Source organism: Bos taurus, chromosome 16, assembly GCF_002263795.3.
Source record: "Bos taurus isolate L1 Dominette 01449 registration number 42190680 breed Hereford chromosome 16, ARS-UCD2.0, whole genome shotgun sequence".
NCBI classification, from domain to species: Eukaryota; Metazoa; Chordata; class Mammalia; order Artiodactyla; family Bovidae; genus Bos; species Bos taurus.
This window is the reverse complement of record NC_037343.1, coordinates 57,336,455-57,354,521: the sequence shown is the minus strand read 5'-3', so window position 1 is coordinate 57,354,521 and position 18,067 is coordinate 57,336,455. Positions and strand designations below refer to the sequence as shown.

The following is an 18,067-nucleotide window of genomic DNA, read 5'->3' as shown; positions in this document are numbered from 1 at the left end:
CCTAAAAATCATATTCCAAATGTAAAATTACTTTATGATTGTGGTGATGCCAGTGTGGTTTGGTTTAGGCTTTTTTTTTTTTTCCCCCTCTCTAATCTACAGCAACTGGAGCAGATTCAGAAGGAGTTAAGTGTTTTGGAAGAGGATATCAAAAGAGTGGAAGTAAGATCAAGAATTTCTTACATCTCGAGTAGCTTTTCAATTTCATGAAAATTTTGCTTTTCCTTTAAATTGCTGCATTAAGTTAATGGGATTGGTCTCCGCTACATAGAAAGTAACAGGCATAATTTCTGCAATAATTTATTAGGAGCCCTTTTCCTCTGAGTTAATGATCAAAAGTTAGAGTTTAAGCAGTTAGTAAACAAAGCTACTTTTCTTAATGTTTGCAAAGAATATTTTCAAAGTAGAGACTGATATATCCTGTTTTTCTATACTTTGGTGAGTTGAACAGTAATGATCCAGTTGCCATTCAGTCACTCAGTCGTGTCCAGCTCTTTGTCACCCCATGGACTACAGCACACCAGGCTTCCCTGTCCTTCACCATCTCCCAAAGCTTGCCCAGACTCATATGTATTGAGTTGGTGATACCATCCAACCATCTTGTCCTTTGTCTTCTGCTTCTCCTCCTGCTTTCAATCTTTCCCAGCATCAGGGTCTTTTCCAGTGAATCGGCTCTTTGTATCAGGTGGCCGAAGTATTGGAGTTTTAGCGTCAGCATCAGTCCCTCCAGTGAGTATTCAGGATTGATTTCCTTAGGATTGAGTGGTTTGATCCCCTTGCAGTCCAAGGGACTCTCAAGAGTCTTCTCCAACACCACAGTTCAAAAGCATCAATTCTTCAGTGCTTAGCCTTCTTTATGGTCCAACTCTCACATTAGTACATGACTGCTAGAGAAACCGTAACTTTGACTAATGCCAAAGAAGGTGAAGTAGAACAATTCTGTGAAGACCTACAAGACTTTATAGAACTTTATAGAACCCGAAAAAGATGTCCTTTTCGTCATAGGGGACTGGAATGAAAAGCAGGAAATCAAGAGATACCTGGAGTAACAGGCAAGTTTCACCTTGTAGTACAAAATGAAGAACTTGTAGTACAAAATGAAGCAGGGCAAAGGCTAACAGAGTTTTGCCAAAAGAATGCACTTGTCATAGCAAACACCCTTTTCCAACAACACGAGAATACTCTACACATGGACATCACCAGATGGTCAACACCGAAATCAGATTGATTATATTCTTTGCAGCCAAAAATGGAGAAGCTCTATACAGTCAGCAGAAACAAGACTGGGTACTGACTGTGGCTCAGATCACAAACTCCTTATTGCAAAATTCATACTTAAACTGAAGAAAGCAGGGAAAACCATTAGACCATTCAGGTATGACCTAAATCAAATCTCTTACAATTATACAGTGGAAGTAATGAATATATTCAATGGATTAGATCTGACAGAGTGCCTGAAGAACTGTGGACGGAATTTCATAATATTGTACATGAGGTGGTAATCAAAACCATCCTCAAGAAAAAGAAATGCAGAAAGGCAAAATGGTTTTCTGGCGAGGTCTTACAAATAGCTGAGAAAAGAGAAGCGAAAGGCAAGGGAGAAAAGGAAAGATACACCCATCTGCATGCAGAGTTCCAAAGAATAGCAAGGAGAGATAAGAAACCCTTCCTAAGTGATCAATGCAAAGAAATAGAGGAAAACAGTAGAATGGGAAAGACTAGAGATCTCTTCAAGAAAATTAGAGACACTGAGGGAACATTTCATGCAAAGATGGGCTCAATAAAGGACAGAAATAGTAGGGACCTAACAGAAGCAGAAGCCATTAAGAAAAGGCAGCAAGAATACACAGAAGAACTATACAAAAAGGATCTTAATGACCCGGATAACCACAATGGATCACTCACCTAGACCTAGACATCTCAGAGTGTGAAGTCAAGTGGGCCTTAGGAAGTATCACTACAAAGCTAGTGGAGATGATGAATTCCAGCTGAGCTATTTCAAATCCTGAAAGATGATGCTGTGAAAATGCTACACTCAATATGTCAACAAATTTGGAAAACTCAGCAGGGGCCACAAAACTGGAAAAGTTCAGTTTTCATTCCAGTCCCCGGGAAGAGCAATGCCAATGAACGTTCAGACTACTATACAGTGGCCCTCATTTCACATGCTAGCAAAGGAATGCTCAAAATTCTCCAAGCTAGGCTACAACAGTACGTGAACCAAGAACTTCCAGATGTTCAAGCTGGATTTAGAAAAGGCAGAGGAACCAGAGATCAAATTACCAACATGCATTGGATTATAGCAAAAGGAAGAGAATTCCAGAAAAACATCTCCTTCTGTTTCATTGACTACTCTAAAGCCTTTGTGTGGATCACGAAAAACTGTGGAAAATTCTTCGAGATGGGAATACCAGACCACCTTACCTGCCTCCTGCGAAACCTCTATGCAGGTCAAGACAGAACAATTAGAACTGGACATGGAACAATGGACTGGTTTAAAATTGGGAAAGGAGTACGTCAAGGCTGCATATTATCACCCTGCTTATTTAACTTATGTGTAGAGTACATCATGCGAAATGCTGGGCTGGATGAAGCACAAGCTGGAATCAAGATTGCCAGGAGAAATATCAATGACCTCAGATAGGCAGATGACAGCACCTTTATGGCAGAAAGCAAAGAGGAACTAAAGAACCTCTTGATGAAGGTGAAATAGAGTGAAAAAGCTGGTTTAAAACTCAGCTCAAAAAACGAAGATCATGCTATCTAGTCCCATCACTTCATGGCAAATAGATGGAGAAAAAATGGAAACAGTGACAGATTTTATTTACTTGGGCTCCAAACTCTCTGCAGATGGTGATTGCAGCCATGAAATGAAAAGATGCTTGCTCCTGGAAGAAAAGCTATGACTAACCCAGGTTCAATCCCTGGGTTGGGAAGATCCTCTGCAGAAGGGAATGGCAATCCCCTCCACTCTTCTTGCTTAGAGGGCTACAGTTTGTGGGGTTGCCAAGAGTTGGACATGACTGATTGACTAACACACACCTAGACAGCGTATTAAAAAGCAGAGTCATTCCTTTGCCAACAAAGGTCTGTTTAGTCAGTTGCCATACTTAATATTTATCAGTAGGTTCTCACCTAGATTAAAAATGATTAGCTAGTTCACTGTTCACATAATGTACAGTGTGTCTCATTAAAAATATTTACATTTGTCTTTTTCTGCATTTGATGGCTTCATTAGTAATGAATAATATTTATTAAAGAATTTCTAGTTCTTTAAGTATGTATGTCATGAAAAAGACTTGTCTCGTAAGTTTCAGATATCCTTGCTTTTGTACTCTATGGAGAGGAAACCTTGAGAAATTTGGATGTTGAGACAAAAAGGAACTGATAAAACCTGGGATTGGAAAGAAATAAATAGCTCCTTTTGACTTATACATCGTCTCTTTGGAGTGGCTATAACTCTAATAATTGTGCTTCCAGGAAATGAGCGGCTTATATTCTCCTGTCAGTGAGGATAGCACAGTGCCTCAATTTGAAGCTCCTTCTCCATCACACAGGTACAAAGCTTGAAACCTGTAATTGCTTTGGATTTATATTATAAAGTGCAGATATGGTATTAGTCCTTGGTAGCCTTTTCCATGTAATGAACACAACTCCTGAGAAATTACTTTTGGTCATGATGTAGAAATGAGATTCAGATGGCCCATCTATTTCCTTTATGCTTTAAATTTCATGCCAGGGATAGTTAGTAGAATATTATAATACTGTGAATTCAGTAATGAATTAATAGTTTGGTGGATTTCTCAAAATAATGGTAGCTTTGAATAATATTGTGAATTAAAATCAGATGACATTGAAAATCTATAATTTGAGAAAATGAAATGGTAATATTAGGGAAAAGTTAGTTAAACTAATACCTTTGTCTTTGCCACTGTTCCTGTTGAATTAGGTAGATCTGTTTGTTTAGACATCTCTGCTAGTTTCTTTATAACTCCCCATTATTAATTTAATTAAGTCTTCCCTTCTGTATTCTCTATAGAGCAGGAATTACGTATATCTTGCTCATGACTGTTTCCCTAGATTTTAAGTAGTGGTAGTGACTGGCCTCCTTCAGTATGTTTTTGTAAAATATGGTAAATGTCTATGGTCTCTATGTAAATTTAAAGTTCTATTTATGAAATATCTACTGCCTAACATTTGAATTTGAATTTTTTTGTTGTGTTCAGAGCAAGAGAAATTTTACGTGTTTTTAATCCACTGCTAATCCATTCACGATTGTGGTCCAACAGAAGCTTTTTAGACAGATAGTTTTAGGATAACACATGGATTTTCAAGCAGTCCAGTGACAGTACAGGAGATAACACTAACTTCACGGCCGGTGCCAGATCAGGAAAGCCATTTTACATCTAGTTTGGGGTGATAATGGGGAAGGGACACAAGGAATATTCTAGTAAAATAACATTCCTGGTGTGTTTAATATATTTCATGAACTGTTTTATAGAGAATCCGCATGAGTGCTGAGTGATTCTGGGGTCACTTTACCTGTGTAATTCAGTTTGTTTTTGTCCATATTTTATTTTCTTTACACTTGGGAATGATTCAGTTTAGCTTAGCATTCACTTCCTGACATACGTGGGATCTGTGTAAAAGGAATATTTATTATAGTGCATCCAGGCAAATAAAAGTTGTCACATCACAATGTCTTCTCTAATAAACTGATAATTCTCATTATCATATCACTCTCTGTCTATGACTATGTCTATGACTAAGTCTGTCACTTTATTTCTATATAAATATCACTTTATTTCTTTCTATCTGTTGTGGCCAGGTCTTTGTTACCATCTGAGCTATGAGGGAAGCCCCTGGTCTTTGTTAATCTCTCACTGATCTTTGTTAATCTCTCACTGGTGACATTTAATAACATATTAACAATATAGTATTATGTTCATTTAACTGGCTTTTTAAAATTTAATGCCTCTGATGCACTGGGCACTGTTTTAAGTGTTGAATGTAGCTGGAAAGTCCCTCCCTTTATGGAACTTCCCTTTGGGTGTGTGTGTGTCTGTGTGTGTGTGGAGGTTGAGGGAGATGCTAAATAAGAAAAACTAAAATATAATATTTGTACATGACATATAAGTAGTATCCTAGGAAGGAAGTTAGACGTATTAGAAAGCTGACACATGAATGAAGTGAAGAGAAGAGATAATAAAAAGTCACGGGGTAGTTTTGAGTAGGGTCTGTTTTAGATTATAAAATACTTATGGGGTTCACATGTAGAGGACAGAGACTAGACTTTCTGTCTCTCCCAATCCCCTGCAATTGGAAGCTAGGAGGAATGTTAGGAATATTGCAAGAATCCGTAAAGAGGAAATGGTGGACTTTTTATTGGATTTTATAGGATTTTATTGGTGGAAGAGAAGAGAAGTGGTTGTATTATAAAGTGGCCAGTCCCATGAGAGATGTAGGAATTCATGATGTCTGTGAAAACTTTGTTGAATTACTAAAATCGTATGGAACACTATTGTCAGATGATGTGGTCAGTTAGACTGGTTCACAGTTAAAGATGGAAAAACAGGCAAACATGATTTTCTTCAAAAGAGTGTTTTGATTTTTTCTTAAAATACATTCTTTATCACAAGATTTGAGAGAGACACTTGGGAAAACGATGGTAGCTTTGAATATTCTTGGGAAATGACCCTTAAGATGTGGAATTAAACATGGGAAGAATGTTATGCTATCAATATTGAAGTTTGTTTTATTTTTAAGAAATAGTATACAATTGAAATATAATCCCCCCCAATAATTATTATCATCATTATATAAATGCCAGATTTTGTTCTTATTCCTCATTGTAATGTTTTGGTCTCTTTTTAAGAGGTTTACTTTAAAAAAGAGTTTTTGTGGATTCATTCATTTTTTGTGGATTCAGGGTAAATCCCTTACATTGATTTTGGGTTTATGGTGAGGGTTATGTATTTAATGTAAAGAGAAACAGAAGACATATAAGTATTGATGTTACACCTCCCTCCCCAGGAATTTGTCTTCTGTATACCTTAATTGTCATATCCTGTCTATTCTCTTCCAGCTGCCTTGTTTAGACCCCAGGTATCTCACAGAGTCATGCAATAGTCTTTTAACTGTACTCCTACAGTGTATTGTGAGGAATCGCATCATGTTACTTTCCTTAAAATCATTAAGTGACTTTCCATTGTATTTAAATTGGCTTAGATCGCTTTTGTATGGCCTTCCATAATCCCCTTTACCTTGCCTACTATTTTTGTGCTTTAGAATTGAATTTAACTCCCCAAGTGGGCTATTAGGGTAACTTTACTTATATATTATTTTTTTGCTGAGAAACTCCTCTGTTCCTCTCTTAAGTAGCTCCTCATCCTCTAGCCATCCCCAACAATCCAGCCAAGGATGAGCTTTATTCTTTTTTGATACACCAGTTCCCTTAGAAAATGAAGTGGAGGAAGGAAGTGCAAGGTAGAATTAACTACCAGTTTTTAAAAACATTTTCTATTTACTTTGTTCCTGTTCTGCACTGTGTGTGCTAGTTTGGGTAGATTTTCCGTGCTGTACTATAATGCTGTTAACACTGGGATTTTCTTACACTCCCACATTTTTATATGAGCATTTATACATAATAGAACTTAAAATAGGTTTTTGAGTAAGTGTATGTGTCACCTAGAATGTAGTTTAATTTTCATAGCTTGTGAAAACTTGATTGAAGCATGATCTTTAGTATACTTAATAAGTAAACTAATTAATCTTTAAAAAAAAAAACTCAGGCTTCATTGGGGTGAGTGAAGTTGGAGGTGAGTATGTGATTATTTCCTTAATAAAATCAGTTTAAATTTAGTAAAACTTTTAAGCCTTCATTCATTGCAAATTTTTCTTATTAGAATTAGTTCAAACCTGAAGATTGCTGCTTTTAGGGCATTTTTAGTTCTTTAGATTCTGAGGAAAGAAGTCTTCACAATTCAGAGGATAAACTATAGCTTATATTTCTTTGTTACGTGGCTCTTTGTATTAAATTATGAGTAAATTAGAGAGTGATAGGCAAGCACAGTCCTGTTTAGCTTTTGCCAAATGACATTTTTTTTTAATCCGAGAGTATGAAATATTTTAGTCAAATCTTCTTCTCAACAATGACAGTGATAATTTGGTTTAGATTAAAATATTCTTAGACTGAAAAAACCTAAAGTCTAAAGTTTAGATTTTAGTCTTCTTCAAAGCCATTTATTGCCAGTGGTTTTGCTTGTAATTTTTAAAATGCGTCTCAATGACGTGATTTCTGTCTTAGAAATAATTGTCTCATAATTGCTTCATTCTTTGTCTTTAATCAAGCAAGTATTTCAGAACTGTTGTTTATTATTCGCTAACCTCTGGTTTTAGAACTCCAAAGAACCTGGTTTAAAGATAATGTATTAGTTGAAGCTTCTCTGTTTGCTTGGAGGTGAATATATGCTTTAATATGATCCAGATAGTTACTAGAGTTAAATTTGCAGGATAACTCTTGATTTCTTGTGGTAAAATAGTAAATAAATACAAAACAAATAATAAATAAGATTTATCTAGAATCTCTGATCTTTCAAATGCTTTTGCCAGTAATAGACTTGCTATTGATCATATTTAATTCATTTTTTAAAGACACATTCGTAAGTTTAAATTGTGAATTGCTTATTTAAGTTTTCTGTAGTATAGAACAGAATAAAATTTATAGGTAAGACTTTTATATAAGACACTTTTGTTTTTATTTAACTACTTTAATTAGATATTTTTAAGACTTAAACTTTCATTTGTCTGTCATTTTTGACAAAGGTCCAGATAAATCAAAATGAAGGGAAAAGCCAGGGGTCACTTTAGAGATGCTAGAATTATTGAACTATTATTAAGAATATTCTTACATGTGTGTGTATATATATATATAGATGGATAGATACACACACACAGACATACACTTGTGGGTCAGTACCTTATGAATTTGTAAATTTCATAATTTGATTGAATAAACTGATAAAGTTCAAGGAATTTGGTATTATGTAATGGCTCCTGGACCAGGATAAGAAATTACTCTTTAACTCACACAGAACTCTATGTAGTTTTGCTTACCCCAGTGACACCCTGCCTTCTCCAGGGTCATTAAAAAAAAAATGTGTGTGTGGTGGGGAAAGGGTGGATGGTGGTTATAATGGCTCTTTGGTGTAATGAATGAAAATGATCTCATCTTCTGTATTACTGCATATTGGGTCTTTGACTGGAAGATGACCCACAACCAGAGTAGTATCAATGGTATTATTATTCACATAATAATGCTTACATTTTTGGTACTTTTTTGCAATTATTATTGGTTCAACTGCTTTTATTTTACTTGGGGTGGTAACTTTTTAAAATTTTATTTACTTTAATTTTTATTTATTTATTTTGGCTGTGCCACAGAGCTTGTGAGATATAAATAGTTCCCCAGATAGGTTCGAATCTGGGCCCTTGGCAGTGAACGCATGGATTCCTAACCACTAAATTGCCAGGGAATTCCCCAAGAAAACTTTTTATTAAAATGTAGGAGTTAAAATGTTTTTATGGTCAAGTCTAACTCAGTGCCTTACAGATTGGTCGCTAATTTATTATATATTTTAAACAACTCTTCTACATAAATCTAGAAGTTTCTTTTGTTTTAATTTTTTGTATTTCTTCTTATTTTTCCTTTTTTTCTTAAAAAAATTTTCTTTTTTTTTTTTTCTTTTACGAACCCTTGTGTTGAAGGCTGACTTTGAGCAGATCACAGCTAGGGAGCTGCTGTACTATATACGAAAGCCTGACCGAAGCAGGTCGTCTGTGGGTGGTTTAGCACCAGGTTCCCCATGAACATGCGGCGTGTGACAAGTGAGGGGGCAGCAGCTTTTCCAGCTGCATCTAAAGAGTTTTTAACGTAACATTTCCGTTTATCCAGGAGGAGAATTCTACAATATAGAAAATTCTCCATACACAGCCTGACACTATTTTCCGTATCTCCAAAGTTAGATGGTTATGAACAGATCTTAAGAAATCTCTGCTATACTTGGCGTTTATTGTTGTAATCACCAGTGATTCACATGATGTACTCTGCATATAAGTTAAATAAGCAGGGTGACAATGTACAGCCTTGATGTACTCCTTTCCTGATTTGGAACCAGTCTGTTCCATATCTAGTTCTGACTGTTCTGTCTTGATCTGCATACAGATTTTGCAGGTAAGGTGGTCTGGTATTCCCATCTCTTTCAAGAATTTTCCACAGTTTGTTGTGATTCACACAGTCAAAGGCTGTGGCGTTGTCAATAAAGCAGAAGTAGATGTTCCTCTGGAACTCTCTTGCTCTTTCTATGATCCAACACATGTTGGCAATTTGATCTCTAGTTCCTCTGCCTTTTCTAAATCCAGCTTGAACATATGAAAGTTCATGGTTCACGTACTGTTGAAGACTGGCTTGGAGGATTTTGAGCATTCCTTTGCTAGCATGTGAGATGAGTGCAATTGTGTGGTAGTTTCAACATTCTTAGGAATTGCCTTTCTTTAGGATTGGAATGAAACTGACCTTTTCCAGTCCTGTGGCCACTGCTGAGTTTTCCAAATTTGCTGGCATTGAGTGCAGCACTTTCACTGCATCATCTTTTAGGATTGGAAATAGCTCAACTGAAATTCCATCACGTCCACTAGCTTTGTCTGTAGTGATGCTTCCTAAGGACCATTAGTAGAGTAGGTATGTCAGGACTTTAAAAAAAAATCTTTGGCTTCTTGTTATAAACTAATTGCCACTGCTTAGTGAAGATACTAGCAGTTCTTTCTAATTCTGAAAGCTGAGGTGTGAATAGGACAGATTTCCATGTGCTTGAGTATCAACCAAGACTCCTGTTTGACATGTAGTTTTTTGAACCATGCCCTTGAAATCTGATCATTAGGTCTGAGGTGAGTTCCAGAATTTCAAATGCTAGCCTGGAGGATTATACTTTAAAAGGTATGGTTAGTGGGCAGTGAATATCTCTGTATTACTGATATGTTTTAAAAATCTCTAAGTAAGATATGCTTATTTTCTTTTTCATAAAAGAAATCTCTGTTGTCCAACACTGAATTTTTTTCTTTTTTTAATTTTTTTAAATTATCTTAAGCTTATTTCATCCTTGAGAAAGAGTAAAGATTTCTGTTTATTTTAGTGTCTACTTTGTTAGGTTACATATCTTTCTATAATGTCTCAAAAATGCCTCAAGTTATGTTCCTGGCTTGAGCAAACCAGAAAAGTTTAAAAATTGGAAGCAAATTGTTCTATTGGCATTCCTGATTTTACTCTGATTAGAGCCTCTTGCTGATGGCTTTTTGCCCTTTCAGGTTAGAGTCATATAGGGAACTTTGCACCCCTTTGCTTATTATGGGTTTTCCTTGATTCTGGAAGGTCACGGATGGGAGAGGCTGGGAAAACCAAAGTATACATTGTAACAGTGTCTTAGATGTAAGTATCACTGGAAGCAAGGAGAGAATTTCATGTGCTGTCCCCATGTTCTGTTTCTGCATTACCTGTCTCTCCCGTCCCCAAGTTCCAGTGTATTTTCCCATTCTCCAGATCCTCCACCCGTGAATCTTTTGTTGCTGTTTCTGGAACGCTTCCTCTACTTTCTTTGCTTTTAAAACTTTTTTCTGAGATTATTTCAGAGAACTGGGTTTTTGTAACATTAAGATTTGTGGTAACTATATCATCTGATAATTACAAATCTCTCCCCTATGAATTACAACTAAATTGTAATCTATTCCCACTCTTTGATAAGTGGTAATAGAATATAAAGAAATCAAATGCAGCACTTAGCCTAACGAACTGGGACTTCTGCTAGTTTCATTGGAGGCAGATCTGTCTTGTCAGTCTTTTTCTTTTGAGCTTATTATACTGTTTTTGAAAAATTTCCGAAGAAGTTATTTACTTTCAAAGGCAGTAATGCAGTAGATTCATACCTATTCCATCTTTCAGAAATTTTCCTTCACATTTGCTTTTTACATCCGCAGCAATAAGTTTCTCTCTGAGAAAGCTCTTGTAAGGAAAACTTTAAAGTGAATTTCCCCTTTGCTTTTCTTTTTAAACTTTAGCGATATTGTGGAATTACAGACCTTTTAAAAGGCAACATAATATTAGATTCATGCAGTCTTCCTATGCACTGTATAACTACAACTCTTTCTAACCATCTACAATTAAAAGGGAACAGAGGGTGTTGGGAAAAGTTTTTCCTGTATATCTGAAATACTCTGATAACTTCTGTTCTTTGAAGAGTAAATTGAATCTCTGTTCCCTAAAGATTATAGATGTGCATTCTGGAGCCCAGTGTTTTTTATTATCGAACTACCTTTGTGTTCCTCAAGTAAATCCAAAGCTTGTATGAGTTTTGGGGAGCCCTTTGAAGTCAGATGTCTTTCAGTATATAATGTTGTGTCTGTGCCCGTATACCTTCACCAGTTTTAGAAAGGTAACACAGTATGTATGCCATATATCACATATACTGATGGAGGAGGAATAGGCAGTTCCTTAAGCAAATTAAAATTTCCCCATTGAAACATACACGTTAACAGTGAGGTAAATGGTATGAAATGTAGTCTGATCAGGTTTTCACTTCAAAAAAGTAACACAAAGTATTTGATTTTCATAGTTCTGGGTTTTAGGAATTGAAGTTTTATGTAATCTTTTTAAGCCCAATATTTTAAAAAATCCAGACTATATATTGCTGAAAAGGCCATTGTAATCACCAGTGTTTGTTTATATAAAATCTGTTGTAAAATACCTTGTTGAAATTCTTATAAATGCCATGAATGAGTAGTAGTAGTACTGCCTATTCTAATAATCCAAGACACTGTAGAAGAAAATATCTCATGTTATTTTTCAGTTGAATTTGCAGCAAAATCAGGAAATTATTTCTGCCCTAGAGGAGACTTGTACTTGCAAAAGTTGTAACTGTCAGAGTAGTAGAGCATATGTGTATTAGGTACTGTTTTATAATTTTATGTATTATCTCATACAGCCCTCAGAATAGATGCCATATATCCTTTTCCTTTGACAAATGAGGAAATTGAATCATAGAGATGAAGCATTTGTGCTGCATCACACAGTTATAGTAGCGTAATCAGTATTCTAAAGCGGGCATCCTTACTCTAGAGCCTATAAAGCCTTGGGAGGTAAAAGAGTTTTAGAGATCATCGAGTTGATAATAAAGGTCAAAAAAGAAAATCAGTAGAAACTTACAGTTCAAAAATGACAGGGTAGTGAGTTTGCAAGAAGAGAAAACATGTTACTTCGGCAGTCTTTGGTGAGGATTCTGTAATTATACTGCCTGGGTTCAAATTTCAGCTCCACACCTTATTAGCAGTTTGACCTTAGGCAAGTTTATTGTTAACTTCTGTACACTGCAGTTTTCTCATTAGTAAAATAAGGATAATAATACCTATCTTGACTAATACAATGTAATAGTACATTTAAAGAAATGAGAGATAACACCTGACACATACTAAGCACTCAGTAGATGGTGGCACTCAGTAGATTAGTCATGTTGATTTTCTGTGATTTGTCTGAATAGTTGTATCAAATGTAGGAGTATGTGAAATTAGAAAGGAAAACTCAAAAATGAAGAGCGATTTCTAGTATCTCCTAAGGTGCCTGAAAAATTAGGGCCGTGAAAATTTGGGTTGTTAGTAAATGGGATTTACCCTTAATTTGAAATTCAGTGCATCTGTTTTAAATAACTGACAGAAGACCATTATTTTGAAGAAAGCAAGTTGTTTAGCTTTTGATCTGTTTATAATACTAGGGATTACTGCGTTGGTAGGAAGGAAATAAAATAGTAACAGACTTTGCTATTGAAAAACATTAAAAACATATTCTGTTTTAATTAATCATTATTAAAATAAGTCAGATTATGTTCATGTTACATGTTGGTCAGTATGTGTTTGTTTTGAGAAAACAGATTCAATAATTTTACCAGGAAAACTATACTGGAAAAGGAACAGGGTTTGGCTGTAGGCCCATATTGTTTACTAAATGTAGAGTTTATTTTCTTCTGTCTTAAGTTTATACTAATGAAAAAACAAATTAGTGACAGCACTTAGTCTAATTTCATACGTGTGTGCAGCTTTTTTTGTTTTTTTTATTCATTCAATTTACTAATTTAAACATTTATTTAGTTTATTTTCTTTATGTTCACCCTTAAATGATCTTAATATACTTTATTTTGCTTACATATTAAAATTCTCTATAATTTAATTAGTTGATTTTGTACCTACTGGTAATTTAAATGTGAATCCTCCGTTTTCAAAAGAAGCTGTCTAAAACTAGTTACTTAGTATTTTTGCCAAGGGTGAATCACTGTTTTCTCTTAGCTTCCTATTTATTATATGTGTATCTTACATGTGAAATTGACTTAACAGTCTATTATTTTTTATTATTTAGATTTTTAAAAATTTCTTTTTTAAATTGAAGGACAATTGATTTGCAATGCTGTGTTAATTTCAGGTGTACAGCACAGTGATTCAGTTTCTATATACACACACACACATATATACACATCATCCATACATATACATATAGACATAAATACATACATAAATGCATATACATATGCTCTTTTCCAGATTCTTTTTCCTTACAGGTTATTACAAAATACAGGGTATAGTTCCCTGTACTTATATAGTAGGTCCTTGTTGCTTATCTGTTTTATATATATAGTGTGTATATGTTAATTCCCAAACTTGTAATTTATCCCTCTGCCCCATTTCCCCTTTGGCACCATAAATTTGTTTTCTATGTCTGTGAGCCTGTTTCTGTTTTGTGTATAAGTTCATTTGTAACAGTATGTCTTTTAATTACAAAGTATATCCTTGTTTTTAGAAGCAAACAATTTTAAGTGAGAGTAGTTTTGTGACATCTGCTTGCATAACTGAATTTCCTTTGTAACTTGAATTAACAGCAGTTTAGTTTTCATATGTTTTTAGCTGAGCTCCTCCTTGTCATCAGCAAGAACATTAAATTTTTTTTTTATCATCTTATTTTCCTCATCATGAGTATTATTTCTAACCTGGTTTTAGTTTAGTTCAGTTCAGTCCTCAGCTGTGTCCAACTCTTAGTGACCCCACACACTGCAGCATGCCAGGCTTTGCTGTCTATCACCAGCTTCCAGAGCTTGCTCAAATTCATGTCCATTGAATTGGTGATGCCATCCAACCATCTCATCCTCCGTCGTCCCCTTTTCCTCCTGACGTTAGTCTTTCCCAGCATCAAGGTCTTTTCCAGTGAGTCATTTCTTTGCATCAGGTGGTCAAAGTATTGGAGCTTCAGCTTCAGCATCAGTCCTTCTTATGAATATTCAGAACTGATTTCTTTTAGGATTGACTGGTTTGATCTCCTTGCAATCCAAGGGACTCTCAAGAGTCTTCTCCAACACCATAGTTCAAAAGCATCAGTTCATCAGCATTCAGCTTTCTTTATGGCCCAACTCTCACATCCATACAAGACTATTGAAAAAACTGTAACTGATTTTACGGACATTTGTTGGCAAAGTAATGTCTCTGCTTTTTAATATGCTGTCTAGGTTTGTCATAGCTTTTCTTCCAAGGGGCAAGCATCTTTTAATTTCATGGCTGCAGTCACCATCTGCAGTGAGTTTGGAGATCAAGAAAATAAAATCTGTCACTGTTTCCATTGTTTCCCCATCTATTTGCCATGAAGTGATGGACCGGATGCCATGATCTTTGTTTTTTGAATGTTGTGTTTTAAGCCAGGTTTTTCACTCTCCTCTTTCACTTCATCAAGAGGCTCTTTAGTTCTTTGCTTTCTGCTGTAAGGGTGGTGTCATCTGCATGTCTGAGGTTATTGATATTTCTCCCGGCAATCTTGATTCCAGCTTGTGCTTCATCCAGCCCAGCGTTTCTCATGATGTACTCTGCATATAAATTAAATAAGCAAGGTGACATTATACAGCCTTGACATACTACTTTCTCAATTTGGAACCAGTCTGTTGTTCCATTTCTGGTTCTAACTGTTGCTTCTATCTAAATAAATCCTTCTCAGGATTTAGATAAGGTGGTCTGGTATTCCCATCTCTTTAAGAATTTTCCACAGGTGATCCTCACAGTCAAAGGCTTTCGTGTAGTCAATAAAGCAGAAGTAGATGTTTTTCTGGAATTCTCTTGCTTTTTCTATGTTCCAGTGGATGGTGGCAAATTGATCTCTGATTTCTCTACCTTTTCTAAATCCAGTTTGAACATCTGGAAGTTCTTGATTCAGGTACTATTGTAGCCTAGCTTCGAGAATTTTGAGCATTACTTTGCTAGCGTGTGTTCAGTTCAGTTCAGCGCTCAGTCGTGTCTGACTCTTTGCAACCCCATGAACCACAGCACGCCAGGCCTCCCTGTCCATTACCAACTCCTGGAGTTCCCTCAAACCCATGTCTATCGAGTTGGTGATGCCACCCAGCCATCTCATCCTCTGTCGTCCCCTTCTCCTCTGCCCTCAATCTTTCCTAGCATCAGGGTCTTTTCAAATGAGTCAGCTCTTCACATCAGGTTGCCAAAGTATTGGAGTTTCAGCTTCAGCATCAGTTCTTCCAGTGAACACCCAGGACTGATCTCCTTTAGAATGGACTGGTTGGATCTCCTTGCAGTCCAAGGGACTCTCAAGAGTCTTCTCCAACACCACAGTTCAAAAGCATCAGTTCTTCGGCACTCAGCTTTCTTTATAGTTTGACTCTCACATCCTTACATGACCATTGGAAAAACCATAGCCTTGACTAGACGGACCTTTGTTGGCAAAGTAATGTCTCTGCTTTTTAATATGCTATTTAGGTTGGTCATAACTTTCCTTCCAAGGAGTAAGCATCTTTTAATTTCATGGCTGCAATCACCATCTGTCTTTTAAAATCATGGCTGCAGTGATTTTGGAGCCCAGAAAAGTAAAGTCAGCCACTGTTCCACTGTTTCCCATCTATTTGCCATGAAGTGATGGGACTGGATGCCATGATCTTAGTTTTCTTAATGTTGAGCTGTAAGCCAGCTTTTTCACTCTCCTCTTTCACTTTCATCAAGAGGCTCTTTAGTTCTTTACTTTCTGCCAAAAGGGTGGTGTCATCTGCACATCTGAGGTTATTGATATTTCTCCTGGCAATCTTGATTCCACCTTGTGCTTCTTCCAGCCCAGCGTTTCTCATGATGTACTCTGCATATAAGTTAAATAAGCAGGGTGACAATATACAGCCTGGATGTACTCCTTTTCCTATTTAGAAACACTCTGTTGTTCCATGTCCAGTTCTAACTATTGCTTCCTGACCTGCATACAGATTTCTCAAGAGGCAGGTCAGGTGGTCTGGTATTCCCATGTCTTGAAGAATGTTCGACAGTTTATTGTGATCCACACAGTCAAAGGCTTTGGCATAGTCAATAAAGCAGAAATAGATGCTTTTCTGGAACTCTCTTGCTTTTTCTATGATCCAGCGGATGTTGGCAATTTGGTCTCTGGTTCCTCTGCCTTTTCTAAAACGAGCTTCAACATCTGGACGTTCATGGTTCACGTATTGCTGAAGCCTGGCTTGGAGAATTTTAAGCATTACTTTACTAGCATGTGAGATGAGTGCCATTGTGCGGTAGTTTGAGCATTCTTTGGCATTGCTTTTCTTTGGGATTAGAATGAAAACTGACCTTTTCCAGTCCTGTGGCCACTGCTGAGCTTTCCAAATTGTCTGGTATATTGAGTGCAGCACTTTCACAGCATCATCTTCCAGGATTTGAAATAGCTCAACTGGAATTCCATCACCTCCACTAGCTTTGTTCGTACTGATGCTTTCTAAGGCCCACTTGACTTCACATTCCATGATGTCTGGCTCTAGGTGAATGATCACACCATCGTGATTATCTTGGTCGTGAAGATCTTTTTTATATAGTTCTTCCGTGTATTCTTGCCATCTCTTCTTAATATCTTCTGCTTCTGTTAGGTCCATACCATTTCTGTCCTTTATCGAGCCCATCTTTGCATGAAGTGTTCCCTTGGTATCTCTAATTTTCTTGAAGAGATATCTATTCTTTCCCATTCTGTTGTTTTCCTCTATTTCTTTGCATTGATTGCTGAGGAAGGCTTTCTTATCTCTCCTTTCTATTCTTTGGAACTCTGCATTCAAATGGAGTATCTTTTCTTTTCTGCTTTGCATTTGGCTTCTCTTCTTTTCACAGCTATTTGTAAGGCCTTCTCAGACAGCCGTTTTACTTTTTTGCATTTCTTTTCCATGGGGATGGTCTTGATCCCTTTCTCCTGTACAGTGTCAGGAACCTCCATCCATAGTTCATCAGGCACTCTATCTATCAGATGTAGTCTCTTAAATCTATTTCTCACTTCCACTGTATAATCATAAGGGATTTGAAATCTTGTTGTTTTTATCACCATCTGTAGATTATGGCTAACTCAGAGATAAGAAGTAGAAGAGCACCAAAATCAAGAGGAACCAGCCCGGTCAATGCTTTCTGATATTGTCGTCTAATCACTTTTACTTTATACACACGTATACACAGACACATTTAAAAAGCAAAATTAAAGGGATTTATTTCTTCAGATTGCTTCTGTTGCAGTTGTGTATGCATTAATAAATTTTTCTTAGTGAATAAAGTTAAGATCTAATATAAATTAATATAAATATAAATTAAATTTCAAATTCTGCAATGATTGTTACCAACTTTTCACTTAAAACCTGTAATTTCAATGCTTTCTGATCAGTACTATTTTTTTTTTCACTTTACTTATTTGTTTTTGGCTGTGTTAGGTCTTCATTGCTCTGTGGGCTTTCCTCCACTTGCAGCGAGTGGGGGCTCCTCTCTAGAGTTGTGGTGCGTGGCCTTCTCATTGCATGGCTTTTCTTGTTGCGGAGCATGGGCTCTAGGGCACATGGATTTCAATAGCTGTGGCACATGGGCTCAGTCGTTGTGGTTCCTGGGCTCTAGAGCACAGGCTCAGTAGCTGTGGCACATGGACCTAGTTACTTCTTTCCTCCTGGATCAGGGATTGAACCCGTGTCTTCTGCATTTG

At 36.4% G+C, this 18,067-nt stretch overlaps 1 protein-coding gene across 5 annotated transcripts in view; it reads left to right on the top strand.

Moving 5' to 3' along the window:
• COP1 (COP1 E3 ubiquitin ligase) overlaps positions 1–18,067 on the top strand; it is a 224,457-nt gene that overhangs the window by 71,382 nt on the left and 135,008 nt on the right. For 4 of the 5 annotated variants that reach the window (XM_005217087.5, XM_005217088.5, NM_001103256.1 and 1 more), the window contains 2 exon segments: positions 103–162; positions 3,481–3,557. The exons of the other annotated variant lie outside the window; for it this stretch is intronic. In XM_005217087.5, coding sequence (XP_005217144.2) covers positions 103–162; positions 3,481–3,557 — 137 coding nt within the window. 5 annotated transcript variants of the gene reach the window in all.